This window comes from Rhinoderma darwinii, chromosome 6 (genome assembly GCF_050947455.1).
Source record: "Rhinoderma darwinii isolate aRhiDar2 chromosome 6, aRhiDar2.hap1, whole genome shotgun sequence".
Classification (NCBI taxonomy): Eukaryota; Metazoa; Chordata; class Amphibia; order Anura; family Rhinodermatidae; genus Rhinoderma; species Rhinoderma darwinii.
In genome coordinates this window covers 31,565,389-31,585,564 of record NC_134692.1, presented here as the reverse complement: position 1 = coordinate 31,585,564, position 20,176 = coordinate 31,565,389, and the positions used below count along the sequence as shown (strand labels likewise).

At 42.6% G+C, this 20,176-nt stretch overlaps 1 protein-coding gene across 1 annotated transcript in view; it reads right to left on the bottom strand.

The window, feature by feature from the left end:
- MYO3B (myosin IIIB) overlaps window positions 1–13,026 on the bottom strand; it is a 134,989-nt gene extending 121,963 nt beyond the window's left edge. The window contains exon 1 of the mRNA XM_075829432.1: window positions 12,857–13,026. Coding sequence (XP_075685547.1) covers window positions 12,857–13,026 — 170 coding nt within the window. The remainder of the gene's footprint in view (window positions 1–12,856) is intronic.
- Between the last annotated feature and the right edge of the window lie 7,150 nt (window positions 13,027–20,176).

Genomic DNA, 20,176 nt, shown 5'->3' with positions numbered 1-20,176 from the left:
TGCCGCTGTCAATAGTGACAGCGGCATCTAATGTGTTTGACAGAGGGAGGGAGCTCCCTCTGTCACCCGATCGGCGCCCCCGCAAACAAATCGCGGGTCGCCTTCGGGTTTCCATGACAGCCGGGGGTCTAACAAAGACCCCCAGGTCTGTCTTCCGCAACTGCCTGTTTGGCGATGCCGGAGGCATGACCTAACAGGTTGCCTGTCAGTTTTACACTGACAGGCAATAATGCTTTGGTATACTAAGTATACCAAAGCATTATATATGCGATCGGCACATCGCATAGTGAAGTCCCCTGGTGGGACTTAAAAAAAAAATGTCAATCAGTTAAATAAAGTTTGTTGAAAAAAAATAAAATAATTACAGTCAAAATCAAATAAAACTACTTTTTTTGCCCAAAAAGTGGTTTTATTCAGTAAAAGTGTCAAAACAAATAACACATACACATATATGGTATCCCCGCGATCGTAACAACTTGACCAATAAAATGAACACATTAATGAAACCGCTGGATGTACGGCGTCCAAAAAACCCGCAAAAAACAACGGCAAAATTCTCTCTTTTCTCCCATTCCCCCCATAAAAAATAAAATAAAAGTTAATCTATAAGTCCTATGTACCCCAAAATAGTACTAATGAAAACTACGCATTGGCCCGCAAAAATCAAGCCCACATACGGTCACATCGACGGAAAAATAAAAAAATGACGGCTCTTGGAATGCGGCGATGCAAAAACAAGTAATTTTTTTCTAAAAGGGTTTTTATTGTGCAAACGTAGAAAAAACATATAAAACCTTTACATATTTGGTATCCCTGTAATCGTGCCGACCCGTAGAATAAAGGTAACATGTTATTTACGCTGCATAGTAAAGGGCATAAATTTATAACGTGAAAATTAATGCTGGAATAGCTGCTTATTTTCAATTCTCTCCTAAAATAAAGTTAATAAAAGTTAATCAATATATTGTAAGCATCTAAAAATGGTGCAATTACAAAATACAACTCGTCCCGCAAAAAACAAGCCCTTATACGGCTATGTCGACGGAATAAAAAAAAAGTTACGACTCTTGGAATGCGACCGTGAAAAAACAAGAAATAATCCTTGGTCATTAACGTGCAAAATGGCCCGGTCATTAAGGGGTTAACACATTTCTGCTTTGAATTTAGCACAGCTTGTTTACATGCAGTTCAGCTCTGGTTTGTTGATCTTTCCTTGTGATGAAACTTTTTTCACGTGCACGCTCATTGCAGGCTGCAATGAGCGTGCACGTACCTTCCAAGAGTTCATGTGAGCTGTCCTTGCTCCTCCCCGCTGACCTCCTTCACTGGACTTGTCTCCTTGCTGACATTCTTGAAGGATGATGAGCAAATGTTACCCCCCCCATTATGTTTTCACATTTATGTTTTATTTCTCTTTTCAGGTCTATAAACCTCTCCGTGTCTACCCTTAGGGTATGTTCACACGCACTAATTACGGACATAATTCGGGCGTTTTTGCCCCGAATTACGTCCGAAAATAGCGCCTCAATAGCGTTGACAAACATCTGCCCATTGAAAGCAATGGGCAGACGTTTGTCTGTTCACACGAGGCGTATATTTACGCGCCGCTGTCAAATGACGGCGCGTAAATAGACGCCCGCGTCAAAGAAGTGACCTGTCACTTCTTGGGGCGTAATTGGAGCCGTTACTCATTGACTCCAATGAATAGCAGCGCTAATTACGGCCGTAATTGACGCGGCGTTCAAGCGCCTGCACATGCCGGTACGGCTGAAATGACGGTGATGTTTTCAGGCTGAAACATCCCCGTAATTTCAGCCGTTACGGACGCCCTCGTGTGAACATACCCTAACCCTTGTCCGCCCTCCTCTATCTCATGTCTCTCTCCACTAAGGCTTTGTTCACACAGAGTTTTTTGGCAGGAACAATATCTGCCTCAAAATTCCGTCTTGAAGTTTGCGGCAGATTTACCTCTCCCTGCACGTTGTTTTTTGCGTCGTTTTTCCCGGCGTTTTTTGTGCGCTGTTTGCGTTTTTCTTTGCCGATTTTTTTCGGGGCGTTTTTCGCTTACTTTATCTTGGCGTTTTTTGCTTGTTTGTTTGCGTCTTTTTTTGCGATGTTTTTGAATGTTTTTTCCGTTTCGTTTATCGTATCCTTTTTTCGCGTCGTTTATCATTTCTTTTTTTGCGTCGTTGTTCTCGGAAATTTTTTATGCGTTTTTCGTTGCGTCTTTCGTGTGGTTTTCCCCGTTTTTTTCGCAGCCTTCTTTGCCTCTTTGTTTGCGGCTTTTTTCGCGTCATTTTCCACTATATTTTTTTCGTCATTTTGCGTGTCGTTTATCATAGCCTTTTTTTCTACGCTTTTCGTGTATTTTTTTGGGGTTTTTTTTTTCTGCGTTTTTCGTTTCGTCTTTCGTGGCGTTTTCCCTGTCGTTTTTCGTGGCGTTCTTTGCCTCTTTGTTTGCTGTTTTTTTCACGTTTTTTTTAAAATGTTTTTCCCCGCGTTTATCGTAGCCTTTTTGCCGTTGTTTTTTTATTGTTTTTTGCGGCGTTGTTTGCGGCTTTTTTTGCGTTCGTCCAGCCCCGTCTTATGCCTCATGCACACTTGCGTGTAAGATTGACGCCCGTGAGAAACGCATATGAAAACAGGCCAATTTAAAATAATGGGTCGCGTGTGCTGTGCGTGGTTTTCACGATCAGCACACGGGCGAGATTCACCCTGTTGAGAATGGGGCCTTAGGCACGATTTACACAAGCGTGAATCACGTCCGTGTGCTGTGCTTTGAAAAAACGCACAACACACGCGACCCATTTATTTCAATGGGGCCGTTGACACGTGTGACTTTTCACGCAGCGAGAGTCCGCTGCGTGAAACATACTGCATGTCCTCTATTGGTGCGTTATCCTGCACCTACACTCACATTGAAGTCAATGCATGCGTGAAAACCACGCACCGCGCACACGTGTTTGGTGCGTGATTTACACAATTTGTTAGATGAAAAAAATGTGCTGGCTTTGTGAGTGCGTGAATAACACACGACAATCGAAAAGCACACTGATGCATAAGGGCGGATTTACACGAGCGTGTGCGTTTTGCGCACGCAAATACAGTGGCGTTTTGCGTGCACAAAATGCACTTGACAGCTCCGTGTCATGTTCATATGGTGCGCAGCTGCGTGCTTTTCGCGCAGCCACCATCATTATGACACTACGTTTGGATGTTTGTAAACAGAAAAGCATGTGGTGCTTTCCTGTTTACATTCATACTTTTTACTGCTGTTGCGTGAATCACGCGTGTCCCACGGAAGTGCTTCTGTGTGGTGCGCGTGATTTTTACGCACCCATTGACTTCAATGGGTGCGTGATGCTCGAAAAACGCAGAAATATAGAACATGTCGCGAGTTTTACGTAGCGTACTTACGCTGGGCAAAACTCACGGACAGTCTGCATGCCCCCATAGACTTGCATAGGTCCGTGCGACCCGCGTGAAAACCACGCGGGTTGCACGGACGTATAGCACGTTCGTGTAAATCCGCCGTAACGCACACACACAGACATGATTGCCGCAAGTTTTTCACGCGTGTAAAATACACACGCTCGTGTGCATGAAGCCTTACTAATGGACGCTGTTAGACAGTAATGAACTAGTAATACATTTTAAAATAAATGAGGACATAGAAAAAATATTGTAATGAAATAACACACATAACACTGGTTAACGATTTTATTAAAAATAAAAAAGGGTGTCATTGAACTGTAAAAAACACATAACTAAGAAAAAAAAAGTGATGCTTAGATACACTGCTCATGTGTGATACTGTCTGTTTGACCATGTATCTAAGCCTACCACAAGGTAGCCTTAGATACATTACCCAAGCAGACAGTGTCACACATGGGCCATGTATCTAAGAATACATGTTAGGCTTAGATACAGGGCCCCAAAACACAAATCTTATACAGGAATAAAAAGAATGTCATCTGGGGTCCTGTATCTAAGCATACATTGTGTTAGGCTTAGATACAGGCTCCATGTGTGACAATTTTTTTTAGCCACTGTATCTAAGCCTAACAATGTAGGCTTAGATACAGGACCCCAGAAGATCTTTTACAGTTTAATATTATACGCTCTGCTCCGGGACTCCTGACATCGTAGCAGAGCCTATAATAGCGTAGTGCGGCTCCTCCTTGGGCCTGCTCGGTGCTACGGCGCAACGGTGTCCCGCGGGCCGCAGATAACAGCCTCAAGGGCTGCATGCGACCCGTGTGCTGCATCGTGTTGTCTGATCCCCTATCAAAGCCTACTATGTGTAGGCTTTGATAGGGGAAGAACTAAAAGTACAGAGGTCACTGTACCTCTCTAGTCCGCGGGTGCCGTCCCTCTTCACTTTTTTCACTGTGAACACGCATAGGCGCGCTCACAGTGAAAAAAAGCTACATAGGCTGGGCGGGCACCCGCAGAAACGACACATCTCCAGTGACGTGTCGTGTCCCATCCGAGGTCTCGCTGGGGCGAGACCATGTGATCGGGACACGACACGACAGTGGAGGAGGAAGAAAACGTGACGTCAGAAGACATGTGATCGGCAGAAAAGAGCTGCCAGAACGGAGAACAGAAGCAAGATTGCACAGGTAAGTATATTAGGGAATATTTAATGTGTGTATTGTGTGTTTAACTTTTAAATAAAAATATATCTCGGACAACCCCTTTATTAATGGATTCTCTGAGCACAATCCTAAGAAATCCTAATAAGTCACATCATAAGATAACTTGTGGTTAAACTTTAGGGGTGCGCAAGTTGTGATCAAATTCTGGGGGACTGATGCTTAAGGGGGCCGAAAGGCAGAGTTGCACTGGGGATCCTTCGGCCACCCATACAGAACATGTGCATGTACGCTTGATTGTATTATCATCATTGGACACAAAGGACATATCATCGATAAGGTTTATTAGGTTATTTGTGAATGAATCCATAAGAAATAGACCATAGTGGCAAGCAGGGGCGTAACTAGGAAAGACTGGGCCCCATAGCAAACTTTTGACTGGGGCCCCCCCCCCTCTGCTGGGTATCACACAAACCCCCCCCCTTGTAGATAGTGCCTCCCTATAGATTCCACCACACAGCGCCCCCCTATAGATAGCACCATACACAGCCCCCTGTAGATAACGCCATACAGCCCCCTCTGTAGATAACGCCATACAGCCCCCTCTGTAGATTACGCCATACAGACCCCCCCCAAAAAAAAAACGGCCTATAGTTTGTCCTACAAAAGACATGCATCCACTATCCACATCCCCTATCCACAGGATAGGTGATACATGTGTGATCGCTGGCAGCGATAAGGAGAACGGGGGACCGAAAGTCCCCCGAAGTTCTCCATGACTAACCTCGGACTTCTGGCGTCTGCGCAGTTCAATAAAAATGAAAGGAGCGCTGGTCACGCATGCGCACAAGCACGACCGGTGCGCAAGTCATTTCCATGGAGCTGCAGACAGACTACGGAAGTCCGAGGTTTGTCATGGAGAACTTAGGGGGGACTTTCGGTCCCCCGTTCTCCTCATCGCTGGGCGTCCCAGCGATCCCACATGTATCCCCTATCCTGTGGTTAGGGGATGCATGTCTTTTGTAGGAACAACCCCTTCAGTGGTGTCGCGCTGTAGCAGCCATAGCGGCTGCTAGCGGAGCCTGCGGTCATGGGAGGGGCCGTGCCGGCGGGTGGCACGGGCCCCCTCATGCTGCAGGCCCCGTAGAAGTCGCTACGGCTGCTATAGCGGTAGTTACGCCACTGCGCATAGGTTTGTACGGCGTAAAACTACAGCTCCCAGCATGGCCGAAACAATGATAAGGATATTCTGGGAGATGCGGTTTCACAAAAAAGAATCATACCACCCATCATCTCGCTGCAGATCATACAGTGACTACAATACTGATTAGAGGCAGAATAAACATTTACATTAAGTGACTCACCGGTGACGTCTCAGATTCTAGTTCTTTTCTTCTCCCTCCGGTTCAGACATCTATGATGGATTTCTCCCGGCCATGACCCATTTCTGCAGTTTTCCGTTTAGATGTCTTCAGCTTCTCACTTTTAAAACATTTCTGCAGTTAAAATTCTCAACACATCTAAATATAACTGTCTCACACACACACACACACACACACACACACACACACACACACACACACACACACACACACACACACCGTGCCCCCTGTAGATAGTGCCCCCTGTAGATAGTGACCTACATAGAAGCCCCTGTAGATAGTGCCCACATATGGACTCCAGAGCTGCAAGGCAATAGTGCTAACCACTGAGCCACCGTGCTGCCCTACATATAGCTTCCCCTATAGTTAGTGCTCCACGTATAGCCCACCTCTGTAGATATTGTCCCACATATAGCCCACCCCTGTAGACTGTGCACTACATATAGCCACCCTGTTGCTAGTGCCCCACAGGTAACCCACCCCTGTATATAGTGTCCCACACATAGCCCACCCCTATAGAAAGTACCCTAAAAAATAGCTCCCCTATAGATAGTGCTCTACATATAGCCCACCCCTGTATAGTGTCTCACATATACTGCCCCACATATAGACCCCCCTGTAGATAGTGGCCCACATCCCCACATACAGACCTCCCCTGTAGCTAGTGCCCCACATATAGACCCCCCTGTATATAGTGGCCCACATATAGACCCCCCTGTATATAGTGGCCCACACCCCCACATATAGACCCCCCTGTAGCTACTGCCCCACATATAGACCCCCCTGTAGCTACTGCCCCACATATAGACCCCCCTATATATAATAGCCCACATAAAGACGACCCCCCCCCTGTAGATAGACCCCCCCCCCACTATAGATAATGCCATTCACATTTTTATGAGGAAAAAAATATATAAAGTTGACATACTCACATTCTCCGGTTCCCACGCTGTTCACTGGCGATGCAGACATGCTCTCTTCTGAGCATGTCTGCAGGAGCTGAATGAGCGTCCTTCAATGACGCTGATTGGCGGGGCAGAATGACTTGCCCCGCCAATCAGCACCTTCCAAGCATGGAAGCGGCGCGATGATGTCATCGCGCCGCTAACCAATCAGTGTCATTGTAAGGCACTGGATGGTCAGGCACGGAACATGCCCGGCCATTCAGTGCTAATACATGTATTTGGCTGCCGCTAGCACCGGGCCCCCTCCGGTGCTAGCGACACCTACAGGCATGAGAGTGCCTGTGTAAGGCTCGGTGGCGCGGGCCCCACTGTGGCGGTGCTACCCCTGTAGCAGCCATAACGGCTGCTAGCGGCGCCACCGGGCATTTGGGAGGGCGTGTCGGCTGGCGGCACGGGCCCCCTCAAGCCCCGGGCCCCGTAGCAGCCGATACTGCTGCTACCGCGGTAGTTACGCCACTGGTGGCAAGTGGTTGGCTCCAATGTCAGCTCCAAAAAGGGTTATATGCTGCAGGCCCATTGTTGTGTCAGTACCTTGGCCCACCAGAGATTGGTCCTCTGGTGGGCCAGTCCAACCCCTAACGGACTATCTGCCCCAAAAGACAACAGTTCTATACATTAAATTCCTTGTATTCTTACTACATGAATAGTGTGCAGTGTAACCTACTACAATACATATGGTCAATTTGTTGTATTATCGATAGTTGGGGGGGTCTGCGTTCTGTCATAGCCCAGTATGGTGGGAAAACCCTTCTAGATATTAAAAATTTGGCTTGCAGATGTCACCAAGGGGAGCTTACAACATATATTGAGTGTAATGAGAGCTGTATAAATCTTGTACACAGTGAGCTCCCCCTAGTGGCAGCTGCAGCCAGCCAGAATGATAGGCCCCATGCACACGACCGTCAGGGTATTTACTGTTCACAAATACGGATCCGACGGCTAAGTATACACATCCATAGCCGTCCGCAATTGCGGAAGCGCTCATAGACTTCTATGGGCGAGTCCGTGCTGCAATTGTGGACAAGAATAAGACATGTTCAATATTTTTCAGATCATTTCGACGGCACGAACATACATCCGTAAATATATGAAAAAGGTGTCCATGGGCCAATACAAATGAATGGGTACGCAATTTCTTCTGTAACTACGGATGAAAACTACAGTCGTGTGCATGGGGCCTTATCAGTTAACTCTATGTGTATGTGAAGGGAAGCAGGAGATTTGGTGCTATGTATCAGAAAAAACCAAGATCCACATCCGACAAAGATACAGTGTGAAATAATGAAGGGTGACATTTGGTACCCAAAGGTGGTGGTGGTCCCCCTTGCTTATACATGATATTTTTGCTCGCCAATGGTGCGAATAAGAAAATAATTTATATCCCTTATATTATATTAGAATGTGCTGCCAACAATGTTACGTCATTGATTCTCTTCATAAATGCCAGGCAGAAAGTCAGGATTCATGCTGAATGGGAGAGGGTGTGGACATCCACTATTTTGAAACCCCCTTTCAAATATCCTAGATTTGCCCGATACCTTATGTATTACCGTATCGCCCATTACCAGTAGCCCATTATAAACCACTGATAAGAATAAACACTTCACATGATCATAGCCAATAGGACGAGAAGCAATATTTGTCACAATGGATTAAGCAAGAAAATAACTATGCATTTCCAATTATACTCATGCTGCACATCATATAAAATATATGTAGAAATGTAGACAAGCAAATTATGGAAAATGCTAATGTACCGTATGACTAACCCATGCCTCATGCAGTTATGAGTCACTGGACAGGATGCTAATAGTGCCCACGTCAGCTATGGGCTTTCTGACAGTATCTGAAAGGGACCAAGTGATGCTCTGCCAGGAAAAATTCTGAATAATCTGCATAATAACTTCTGTTTAGAAGTGAAGCTCTGCCACCTTCTGGACAAAAGGAGAACTGCAGGTTTGATTTATTTCCATAACACTGTATATCAGACAGTCCAGATATCTTGATAATTTGATAATTATGATATTATATTCCAACCACTTCAATGTAATGCACTGATATTAATGTTGAGGTGGAATCTATATATTATAAGAAATGTGCCAAATTGTTTGCACCCATTGACTGAACACATATTTGTGAGTTCATTCATGAAAGTCTAGTGCAAGTAGGAGAACTGGCATGAATTAGGTTGTGAACATTTTCCATCTCATCTGAGCAGTATGCATCACTTACTTGAGAAATCCTCACAATACTGACATTAAAAAAACCTTCCTAGTTTCTAACCTCAGGTGGAAAATTAAAGGAGTATTACAGATTCAGCAAAAATAAGTAATTATTTGCATAATGAAAGTAATAAAAGTTTCTAATATACTTTCCATATCAATTCCTCACAGTTCTCAAGATCTCTGCTTGCAGTCATGTAATAGGAACTTTCCTGGTTTACTTCTAGTGATTAAAAATCTGTCCCAGTCATGTGATCACACTGGACTACGGCTTGTTACAAGATAGAACTCTTCGAACTGTACTGTAATTGTAACGAGCTGTGCACCTGTGTGTCCATGACATGACCAAGAGAGATTTTTATCCACTGGAAGTGAACACTACAGGCTCCTAAATGACTGCAAACAGTGATCTTGAAATCCATGAGAAATTGGTATATGAAGTATATAGGAAAAATGTATAACTTTTCATTATACAGTGAATAACCTTTATTTGCTGAAACCCTGATACCTTTTTAATAGTGAATAGCACTGACGGAATTGATATGACATTATGGAGTTGACACAACTGTACGGGCACTGCTATGTCTTGCAGTGTTCTATGGACACTTCTATGTGTTTAGGTTTATTAGGCTATGTTCATACAGGGCAGATATGCTGCGTAAAAGTACACAGCGTATCCGCCCTGTGCGCCGCAGGGAATTCTGGACGAAAAACTGGACCAAATTGTGGTGCAGTTTTTCGACAGGAACGTCCGCTGTGAAAAACTGCACCTAAAAAAAAAAAAAAGATTCATACCTACGTAGCCATGGCATGGGATGAAACGTCATTCCAGGAGCCTTACTGAAGAAACACAGAATTCTGGGTAATTATACGATTTTTTTTGTTTTTTTCTGAGTTGCGTATTTGCGTTGGAATCGCTGCTTTTCTGCCACAAAAACACAATTTCTGTTATGTGTTGCGGGTTTTACCTCCCATTGAATTCAACGGAAAACTTCCTACGAATATGCAGCAAATAAAATTGACATGCTGCGGATTAAAAAACCGCACTGCAGGTCAATTTTGGAGCGTTTTTTCCGCTTATCATTTACGCAGCACGTGGATGAGATTTGTGCACATCTCATCCACTTTGCGGCTGCTGTATTATGCTGCGGATTTTTCGCAACTAATTCCGTTGCGGAATATCCGTAGTATTTACGCTACGTGTAAACTAACCCCTATAAGATAATTTCTAGGATAATTCTGTGAGCTCTATTATGCTTCACTCCCAACTCCAGAATGCGTAAGGTATATATTAATAATAACTTATTATACTCCCATACATAAGGATTGGCTTTGTTATTCTGATTCTTTTAAACTGGTTACAGATAAGAATATTTTGCTATACGGGGAAGTGGAGGAAATTCAAGCAACATATATTTTCCTTTCTGCAGGGAAAATTATTTTATTTGCGCAAAAAAAAATATCATTTTTCTAAGACTGACAAGCATGCTACTAGCAAACAGTCTACTAAGAAGTACAGTGGTCTCCAGCCAGACGGGTTGACAATTGACATATCCCCATTGAATGGACTGTGACCCCATTTCTATAAGTAGCATTATTGTAAGGCCCCGTGGTTTATGGCAAGGCCATCCATGTGGCACTGCCTTGTGCTAGTCTGACCTGAAAGTGAACACACCATGAACAATCCTCAGAGCAATGATCAAGTGAGTATGACAATGAGATGCTGCATTGTGACTACAGGAGCACGAGGCGACCACAGATGGTGGCAGGGCGCGCACAATTAAAGTCTTCTACACATGGCTGCACTCTTCACACATTTGCATTGTAAGTGAAACATATAAAGACAAAGTACCGCATGTGCCCTACGTGATCCTAGAAGCGGGCATTTGTGTTTATGGGTATGTTGTGCAGCAGTTTTAGTAATGTAGAGTATACAATTCCAATCTGTTCAGAGGCTGTGCCCGATAATATTAAATACGTGAAACACTCTAGAACTAAAGTACTTCAGATACATTTATTCTACATTCATTTTAATGGAGGATGGCTATAGACCCAAGGTGGGCACAGTGTGACTCAGGAGCCACATGCGTCTCATAGGTTTCTAAGTGTCTCCTTTAACACCAATCCATGCTCCCCTGGTGTCCCAGGACTGTCACACATCTGTCTTGATAGAAGCTATTGATCCATGGGTATAACTACATCTATAGTGACCGCGTAAACTTACACCAGGCATTCAGATGGTGCGCAAATGTCCCCAAGTAACAGCCAAAATAGTCTGATTGCTGTGTTCATAAAGGGGTTGTCCAGGCATGGGGCGGTTTTTCATACTGATGACCTATCCGCAAGGATAGGTCATCAGTATATGATCGTGAGGGTCAGACACCTGGACCACACACAGATCAGCTACCTCTATCACTGTAACTTATGCAGTGGTTGGTGCTGGAAGCAGAAGGCTCCGTACACTGTATAGCGGCCGTGCTGGGTTACTGCAGATCTGCTCCTATTCACTTGAATAGGAGCAGAGTTGGAGTACTGCATCATGGCCGAATTGCATTACTTATATTGTACTAATCCTGTTACAGCCTTTATTACAGCCCAAAGCTGAATTGACAATTCTGCAGGTTGCTACTGGCATCAGTTATTGCGACGTTGACACAGATGCCCATAACAATTTAGCTCACTGCATCAAATCCTTGAGACATGGGGAGATTTATTAAGACTGGTGTTTCATACACATGTATTAATAAGCAATTAGCTGGAGTAAGATTCCACACATTTATTAAGAGGCGAACGTCTCATAATAAATGTTGCATCTTTCATCTGGCCATGCGACACTATTGTGGTGCAACGACTGCGGCCGTTCGCCATCCACTCTTCCATTTCCCATCAGACATAAAATGAAAAAAATTTATGCTCACCTCCCACTCCTCTTCGGTTCTCTGCTCCGGGTCTCCTCAGGCTCCCCCAGCATGCCGCGGATAATCAAAGGTCCAGATGCTGTGCAGGTCCTTGTATTCAACACAGCACGCAACATCCTAAATTCTACATCACATACAATGTCCTGGCACTGCCCAGCATCAACACGTTGTAGGAGCCTGCGGGGACCCGGAGGGGCAAAGAGGAGCGATGAGGTGACCAAACCTTCTTTTTTTTATTTTTAATTGCTTGATGGGGTTTGGGATGGAGAAGGAGGGGGGTAGTCCGATTGGCACGGATCTCTACTTTGCTATGCGACACATAGTGAAATTTATGCCAGCTAGGAGCTGCTGTAGATTTCCGCTATAATTGACGCCAGTTTTCTGGTGTAAATTACAATGAATTTGTTGGACCACGCCCCCTTTTGAGAAGCCACACCTTTTTATTTTTTTACAAACGTGGCGAATGTGGTGTAAAAACCCAAAAGTCACAATTTTCAACATAAATTGCAACTTTTGGGTAGCTATACTATGAAAGAATGCAAATTAGAAGAGTGTGATCTATAAAGACACTGAAACTGCAGGTAATATTGCAAGATGTGAGCTCAGAACCCACAGAATTTTGAATGCAGTTCTGCAGAAGACTGTGCAAGAAGTATAAGTACAGTTACTCAACTCTCTGTATATATTAGATACGTCTATATACCCTCAACATCCTCTTCTACAGCTACACTTTTTGTGTAAAACAGAGATTGTGAGGAAGGATGGACATACCTTGTTTTTGCAATGGAACCGGACTGCTGTTGAGTGTAGATGAGGTTTGCCAGCTGTCTCTGTAAGGCCATTTCTTTACCATGAGCCTGTCTGATGAATGGATGCTCCAGCAGATGGATGACTGATGGCCTCTTCTCAAAATCCTTAATAAGACACCTAGAACGACACATTAGAGAAATGATACCGATATGTTCTGGATCTTCATGTTCATGCAATTAATGTAAAGTTAATCTACGTGATGATATTGGAGAGAAAATACCATCGAACATTGAATTAAGGCTCTTGACTGCAGATTACAGAAGGTATTAACTAAAGTTTGTGATCATTTGACTTTAGCAGATGGATAATAATTCTGTGAAAATTGTGATTTTACTGTAAGAAATCTGAAATCAATGTAATCAACATTAGAAACATTGTAGCTAGCTTGATATTGATGAGGACCGATAACTATCCAAACATTACTGGACAAAGATCCTTTCCCCAAAACTGTTATAATGGGCTGCTGCGCATACCTATGCGGCTGCAGTTCCTCTCTTGTCTCACTGCCATTGGCCTCTTCATATCAGTGCGTGCCAGCTCTGCTACATCTTAAAGGGACAGATCTATATCAGTTGGTCAGTGCTCAGCCTGTGGCTGATCACCTCTGATTATATAAACCTGATCAGAACTGCCACACATTGTCTGTGTAACAAGGTCGATGGATCCTCTCCATTGGTACAGGTGGTAGTTGTTTGACTCTTCCTTAGGATCTCTGCCTGTCCCGACCTTTATCTATCCTATCATGTTGCATGAACTCTGCCAGACCTGACCTCGGATTTGTAAGATCATTCTTTTGTTTATTGACTCTGGTACCTTGCTTCAGAAGTACTGTCTGCAAGCTGTCGGTTGCTATTGCAGGCTACTCCAGGGATGCAACCTGGGGATTCCCTGCCCTAGTTCATTCCCCCATGAGAGATGTTTTAAGGTGAAGATTTCTAAATCCCTTAGATTCTGCCCCCTGTTTTAGCCCTTACCAAATCTAGTAGTGACACAGTGGGACCACGCTCCCGTTTCGAGGTCTGACTGTAGCACCTGCGCTTGATTTTGTTTTTTATGAATTGTACCGGCTGGTTGTGGGCAAAACAGTATTTTACAAACAAATATGACAGCAGCCATTATGGTACATAACTTTGATGGTACATGGAACTTTAGCAGTAAATGTAGACACATAAATATACAGATGTGTCCACCCTTATATTTGTCTTAATTTGCACTTCAATTTCTCATGAAACCAATTCAATACAATATCGCGATATGCTAGCAAAACCATTCACAGACTGAAACACACATCACAACCACTGAGTGGCCACACATAGACACATATAGCATAGACATCACATGACAGAGTATCACAAAATCATGTTGGTTTTCTTCAAAGCTGGTCATCTCATGGCACACATCTCAGGATATAGTGTGATAAGAGAAAAGGCAAGGAAGGACATATCTGTATATATATATATATATATATATATATATATATATATATATATATATATATATAGAGAGAGAGAGAAAGCTACTCACCTCCTGTCTTTGGCTTACAAAATGCACGTAACCAGCTATACTATACGTTAATTAAAATCAGCCATGGACAGAAAGGACAGTTCACAAAATAATTATAGGTTTGGGTCCAACTTCTGGGACCCCCACCATTACCAAGACTGATGGTCCCTTAAAGGGAAGGTGTCATGAATTTTTCTTTTTTTTTATCATATTGCTTTTAATATAATATTTTCAACATTTTTATTTAATTGTGTTCTCATGTTTTACTTTTTAATGTTTTCTGACTTTTACTTCTCTATGGGGGCTGCCATTTTTTTTTCATCTCTGTATGTGTCGATTAACGACACATACAGAGATGAAATATGGTACATACAACCCCATAGAAAATGCGAACGGGAGCCGTTCCATTCTAAGATACGTGCGCCGTCTGCGTGGGAACGGCGCATGCGCCGCTCCCACACAGACCAAAATTAAGCTCGTTCATAGACCGATATCCGGCACCATTTTCATGTGGACCGGAAGCCGCTGCCGGACAGTAAGATGACGACTTCCGGCCGCGGCTTCCGGCCATATGTTCAAAAAAGCGAAGACGCAGGGAAGAGGAGCGTAGACCAGCGGAGGCGGCGGTAGGAGCAGGTAATTTATGTTTGTGTATTACTGTCTGCTGAGCCCTGTATCTAATCCTCCAAGCACTGTGCAGTCGCTCAGAAAATGGCGACACAGTGTAGGAGGTTTGAACACATTCAAACCCTTCCTTCTCCTGGCACTAGCCAGTAGAAGGGAGGGGGGATTGTGTGAGGACACTAGAGGAGAGTGTGTCCACCCCAAATTTGCAGCATACATCAATGTGGTTGCTTTACCACAGTGATCATGCTGCAATTTTGGGAACTGCTCCCTCTAGTGGCCAGCACATGGAAATGTTATAAATTAGAATCTAATTTATAATATTTCCTGACTTGTGAAAAAATTTAAAAAATTAAAACAATGTGTAATCACTTAAATACTAATTGTTTAACTGAAAAAAATAAAAATAAATTTCTAGTGACACATTCCCTTTAAGTGCCTGTTACTGAATGAAGATTTGGCCAACCTGGAGCAGCCACTCTCCATGGAAAAGAATGGGTGTTGGATGTGACTGTTAGTTTTCAGCACTACCATTCATTTCTATAGAGATTGGATGCGAATGACATACTCGTTCAGCACTGGACAGCTCCCACATAGTCAAACAATTCCACTGATTCCACAGGACTGATGAATGCAATGTACAATAGTATCTTTTTATCTTTAGTTCATAGCTTTGTATAGAACATTAAATTAACAGATTGAATTTCCAGCACATCTACAGAAAAGCTTGAGCATTTACATTTGTAATATTTGCGTCCATAGAAGTGAAGGTAGTTCTATCAATTCAAAAGTCAGAGTTATATTCGTCCTTAGTGACAAATCTATTCACACAATGGACTTCAGCAGTTGATTTCCCACATTGCTCAAAGAAAAGATAAAAAAGAATAATTTTTTTTGCCATGACTTTAATGTTAACCAAATTGTTTGCATGAATGGTAAAAGTTTGATAAAAGCAACTGATTCAATATCGCTGGTACATACTGTATATACTCTGTTAGGGCATATGGACATCATAGTGGAGGGTTGCCAACTCACGACCCCTCTATTGGCCAGAACAATGAGCCGCTGCATAAGAAGCTCCTTATTGAAATCAATTGGTGACCCTATAATACATGAGTCCCCCAGAGTAAGAACCTCGGACTTCCCCTAATAATAAAGAAACGCCAAATCACACCCCAAATGCAAATAAAGACAAAGTTAACCTGAAATAAGTTTATACTACTGAACAAGAATGAGACAAGGACATTACAAAGTCGTATATTTAAAGCCAGGTTTGGTTTGTATTTATGGATAAACTTCAGTTTTAGTGAATAAGGTCACTCCCAGAAGCCAAACATTTTTGTGCCATTTGGCTAAAAGGATTGCTGAAAGAATACAACAGACTCATAGTTAGGAGTCCAACGTATCCAATAAGGGAAGTGCCCCCCCACCCGCTCCTCTTTGCTGTGACTGACAGGCTGCAGTGTATACACGTATTCACAGCAGCTTGTCAACCACCGCAGATAAGGGCGGGGGGAGCGTTCCCCTCATATATACAGCAGACTCCAAACTAGGAGTCCGCTGTATTCTTTCAGCAATCCTATTAGCCAAATGGCACAAAAAAAAAATGTTCTGCTGTTTTGGCTACTAGGACTTGTAGCTGTAATTCGCTGCCCTTACATAGGGAAGCATATTCAGCTGACAGATCCGATTAATAATCAGTTTATCATCAGAATGCAATATTTTATTAAATAAAATAAAACCAGTTGAAACAAATTTTTTACTCAAATTTTTTTTAGTCATGTTATTATACCGAGCAGAAATACAGAAATCAATGCCAGTATAAACATGATTTTTGTTTACATAGGTAGAAGAGCTGAATTTGTGATTCAGTACAACTCATTACAATATGTTATCAGTGGTTTTTTTTTGGGTAAAGCTATAGGGATGCATCAAACATTAACTTGACGTTTTCAATTACATGTGATGTATCAAGTTAAAGTTTGCTGCCTCGGTGCCCACATCACTTATCATGGTGTTATCAGTTATCATGTTATCAGTTATCATGGTTCACAAAACCATTAAATGACAAACTCAGCTCTGCTACATTTGTAACACCACAAATAATATAATTGTTTTAGTACCCAGAAGGTTATATTGAGCTCAATGGTTTTTTTATTGACATTGGAGACCAAAAAAAAAATATATATAAGCGATGAATGAGCCTCACCTGTGATGAATGCCTAAATTGTAGCACCGCTTCCTGTGGTCATCTTGTATGTCTGGACTATCGGAGCTGAATTCCAGAAATCTGATCCTTAAAATGATGTTCCCCCAAACTGCTTATCACTGCTCACAGGTGGTTCAGTGTCTCTCTGCAGGACCGTTCATTTATCCTTTATGTGAGCTGAACCAATGAAGCCTAAATCATGTCAGTGCTGTGTGTGCAGAGGACGTGCCCTCCCATTAGTTCACATTTATCACTTTGTATTGCATACAATGGACACCTGATTCTTTAACTTCTAATACCATGATAAATGGAGCACAAATACTGTAAGTTCCAGGGTGTGCAAATGCTCCTGGCCAAGACCTGCCATGATTGTTAAGGGGGTTTTACACTGGGCAATTATCGGGCAGACAAGCGCTCGTTCGCCATAATTGCCCTGTGTAAACAGGGCAGCGATCAGCAGATGAACCAGCAAACGCTCAATCATCTGCTGATCGGATCGTTTTAAAAAACTAAAATATTATTGTTCTCGGCAGCGCGTCTACCAGTGTAAACAGGGAGACGCGGTGCCGACATGATAATAATGTATATTGGACGAGCGATCAGAGTAACGAGAGCTCGTACCCATCCATAGCTCCGTGTGACTGGAGCAAACGAGCGCCGATCAACGTGCTGTCTCGTTGAACGGCGCTCGTTGCATCGGCCAAAATTGGCCGGTGAAATAAGGCCTTTACACTGATGATGGTGCCAACAAGATTAGACCTAACCTGAGTATCTTTCAAATCTGATTTAGCATAATCTTAAAGGGAATGTCCAGAAAATAAATGTTGTTTTTATATTTGTATAATTAAAAGTTATACAATTTTCCAATATATTTTCTGTATTAATTTCTCACAGTTTTCAAGATCTCTGCTTGTTGTTATTCAGCAGGAAGATTCATTGTCTAATTTCAGTGAATAAAATTTGTACATGTTCATGTGAAGGACACAGGTGCCTGTCTCGTTACATTATGTGTATCACAGCTGTGTCTTGTAATGATCCCAGCACCTGTGTGTCCATCACATGACCATGGACAGAATTATATCCACTGGAAGTAATCAATGAATGTTCCTACTGAATAACAACAAGCAGAGATCTTAAAAACCATGATGAATTAATACAGAAAGTAAATAGAAAAATTGTATAACTTTAAATGAATAAAATAACATTAATTTGCTGAATCCAGACAACCCCTTTGATTTATTGAACTCTTTACAATACAGTATATTATAAATCATTAAGAAAAATATTACAGATGTATAAAGAAGTGAAGAATGTAATGGGTTATCAAAAGGTAGTGCCACAAGGTATATAGAAAATAAATAAGGCCAGTGCCACAACATGTACATAGTAACATACACAACACACACATGTACATGTACATATGACATCCATGTGTCAGATAGGACAACCCCTTTAAAGAGGTCCTGTCTGCTCTCCTCACATGTCGGATTTAGTAAATACTTGTATTTCCTATAAAATAACAATTTTGCAGATTTTTTTTTAGAAATCTGCATTCTATCATTCTTCTGTTATTCATCCTGGAAATGTATGAATAAATTGACAACTGGGTGTTACCATTTCCCTGGTCAATAGGATGTATCCCTACACACCCTGGCACTGTCAGCCTTGATTGCACAGTATCAGGCTGTGTAGGGTCACGCTCCATTGGCAAAGGTGAATGGTAACACCCAGTTGTCAATTTATTCATACATTTCCAAGAGGTATAACAGAGGAATGGCAAAATGCAGCATTTTAAGAAAATATGCTCCAGAATTGTCATTTCATGGAGAATTTACTAAAACAGACATGCGAAGAGAGATAACTGGTCCAGTTTGTCACACTAACAATCCCTGTTCATATGCCCTATTGGTACTCCTTTTTTATTAGCCAGAGGTGAGAGCTGCTGCACTGTTGTGCGCTCCCATGTATTATATTAGTGGTACAACCGTGAATTATATGGTCGCTCATCCATTTGACTACGTGCGGTGTAATACTACAATGAGTAGAATGGAAAAGGACAAAAAAATGGTGTATCCAGCACTCTAGTAAAAAAAATCGGCTTTATTCGGTCATTTTAAAAAACAGAACAATTAAAATGAGAATCCCGGGACCACGCTTACACGTTTCGAACCTCTGGGGTTCTTAATCGTAGCTACAATGAGTAGCCACACGGAGATTTCTCGTTGATAGCATTTAAATGCAAGTTGTTAGAAAAGCCAGACCGGCAGCCATAAAATGAACTGGCTTTATTCTATGAAGGGGTCGTCCAGTTGGGACAACTGTGGGAACAGCGGTTCTTATTCAGCTTCCCCAGACTCCTGAATAAGAATCCTACTTCAATATCACTGCATCACTTCGCAGATTTGATATTTGAGTGGGGAATTTTTAAACTTTTCTACGCCAGTTTTCTGCAGCTTCCACCATTCTCGCCACATTCTAAAATGTTGGCAGAGCTTAGCATAAGAGGGTGAGGCCACACACGGCGCAACAAATTTACCAGCATTTATTCCAAAATCCGGCTTTGATTATAGCGGAAATCTATGCCAACTCCTGGTTGGCATAGATTTTCCTCAGTGGCACTCAGACATCTGAAGACACGACAAGTTTTTTAGGTGGGGTGCTCCTCATCTTAAATAATTTGTTGCATCTTACTCCAGCTTTTTTCCTTTTAAGAATGGCATATGATGCCAGTCTTAATAAATTCCCACGTAAATTCCTAGGAAAGTAGGGTGATAACCCATATGGGAGAGTTGTAATGGAGGCCATATTGGTTGTCACTCAGCTTTTGCAGAAACCGATATAAACTAACAAACTCAGGAATAACATTTTTAACAGCTTGAGAAACATGATAACTCAGGGGTTTTTCAGAAGAAAGTAACAGAAAATAATTTCAAAAGGAATTCTGC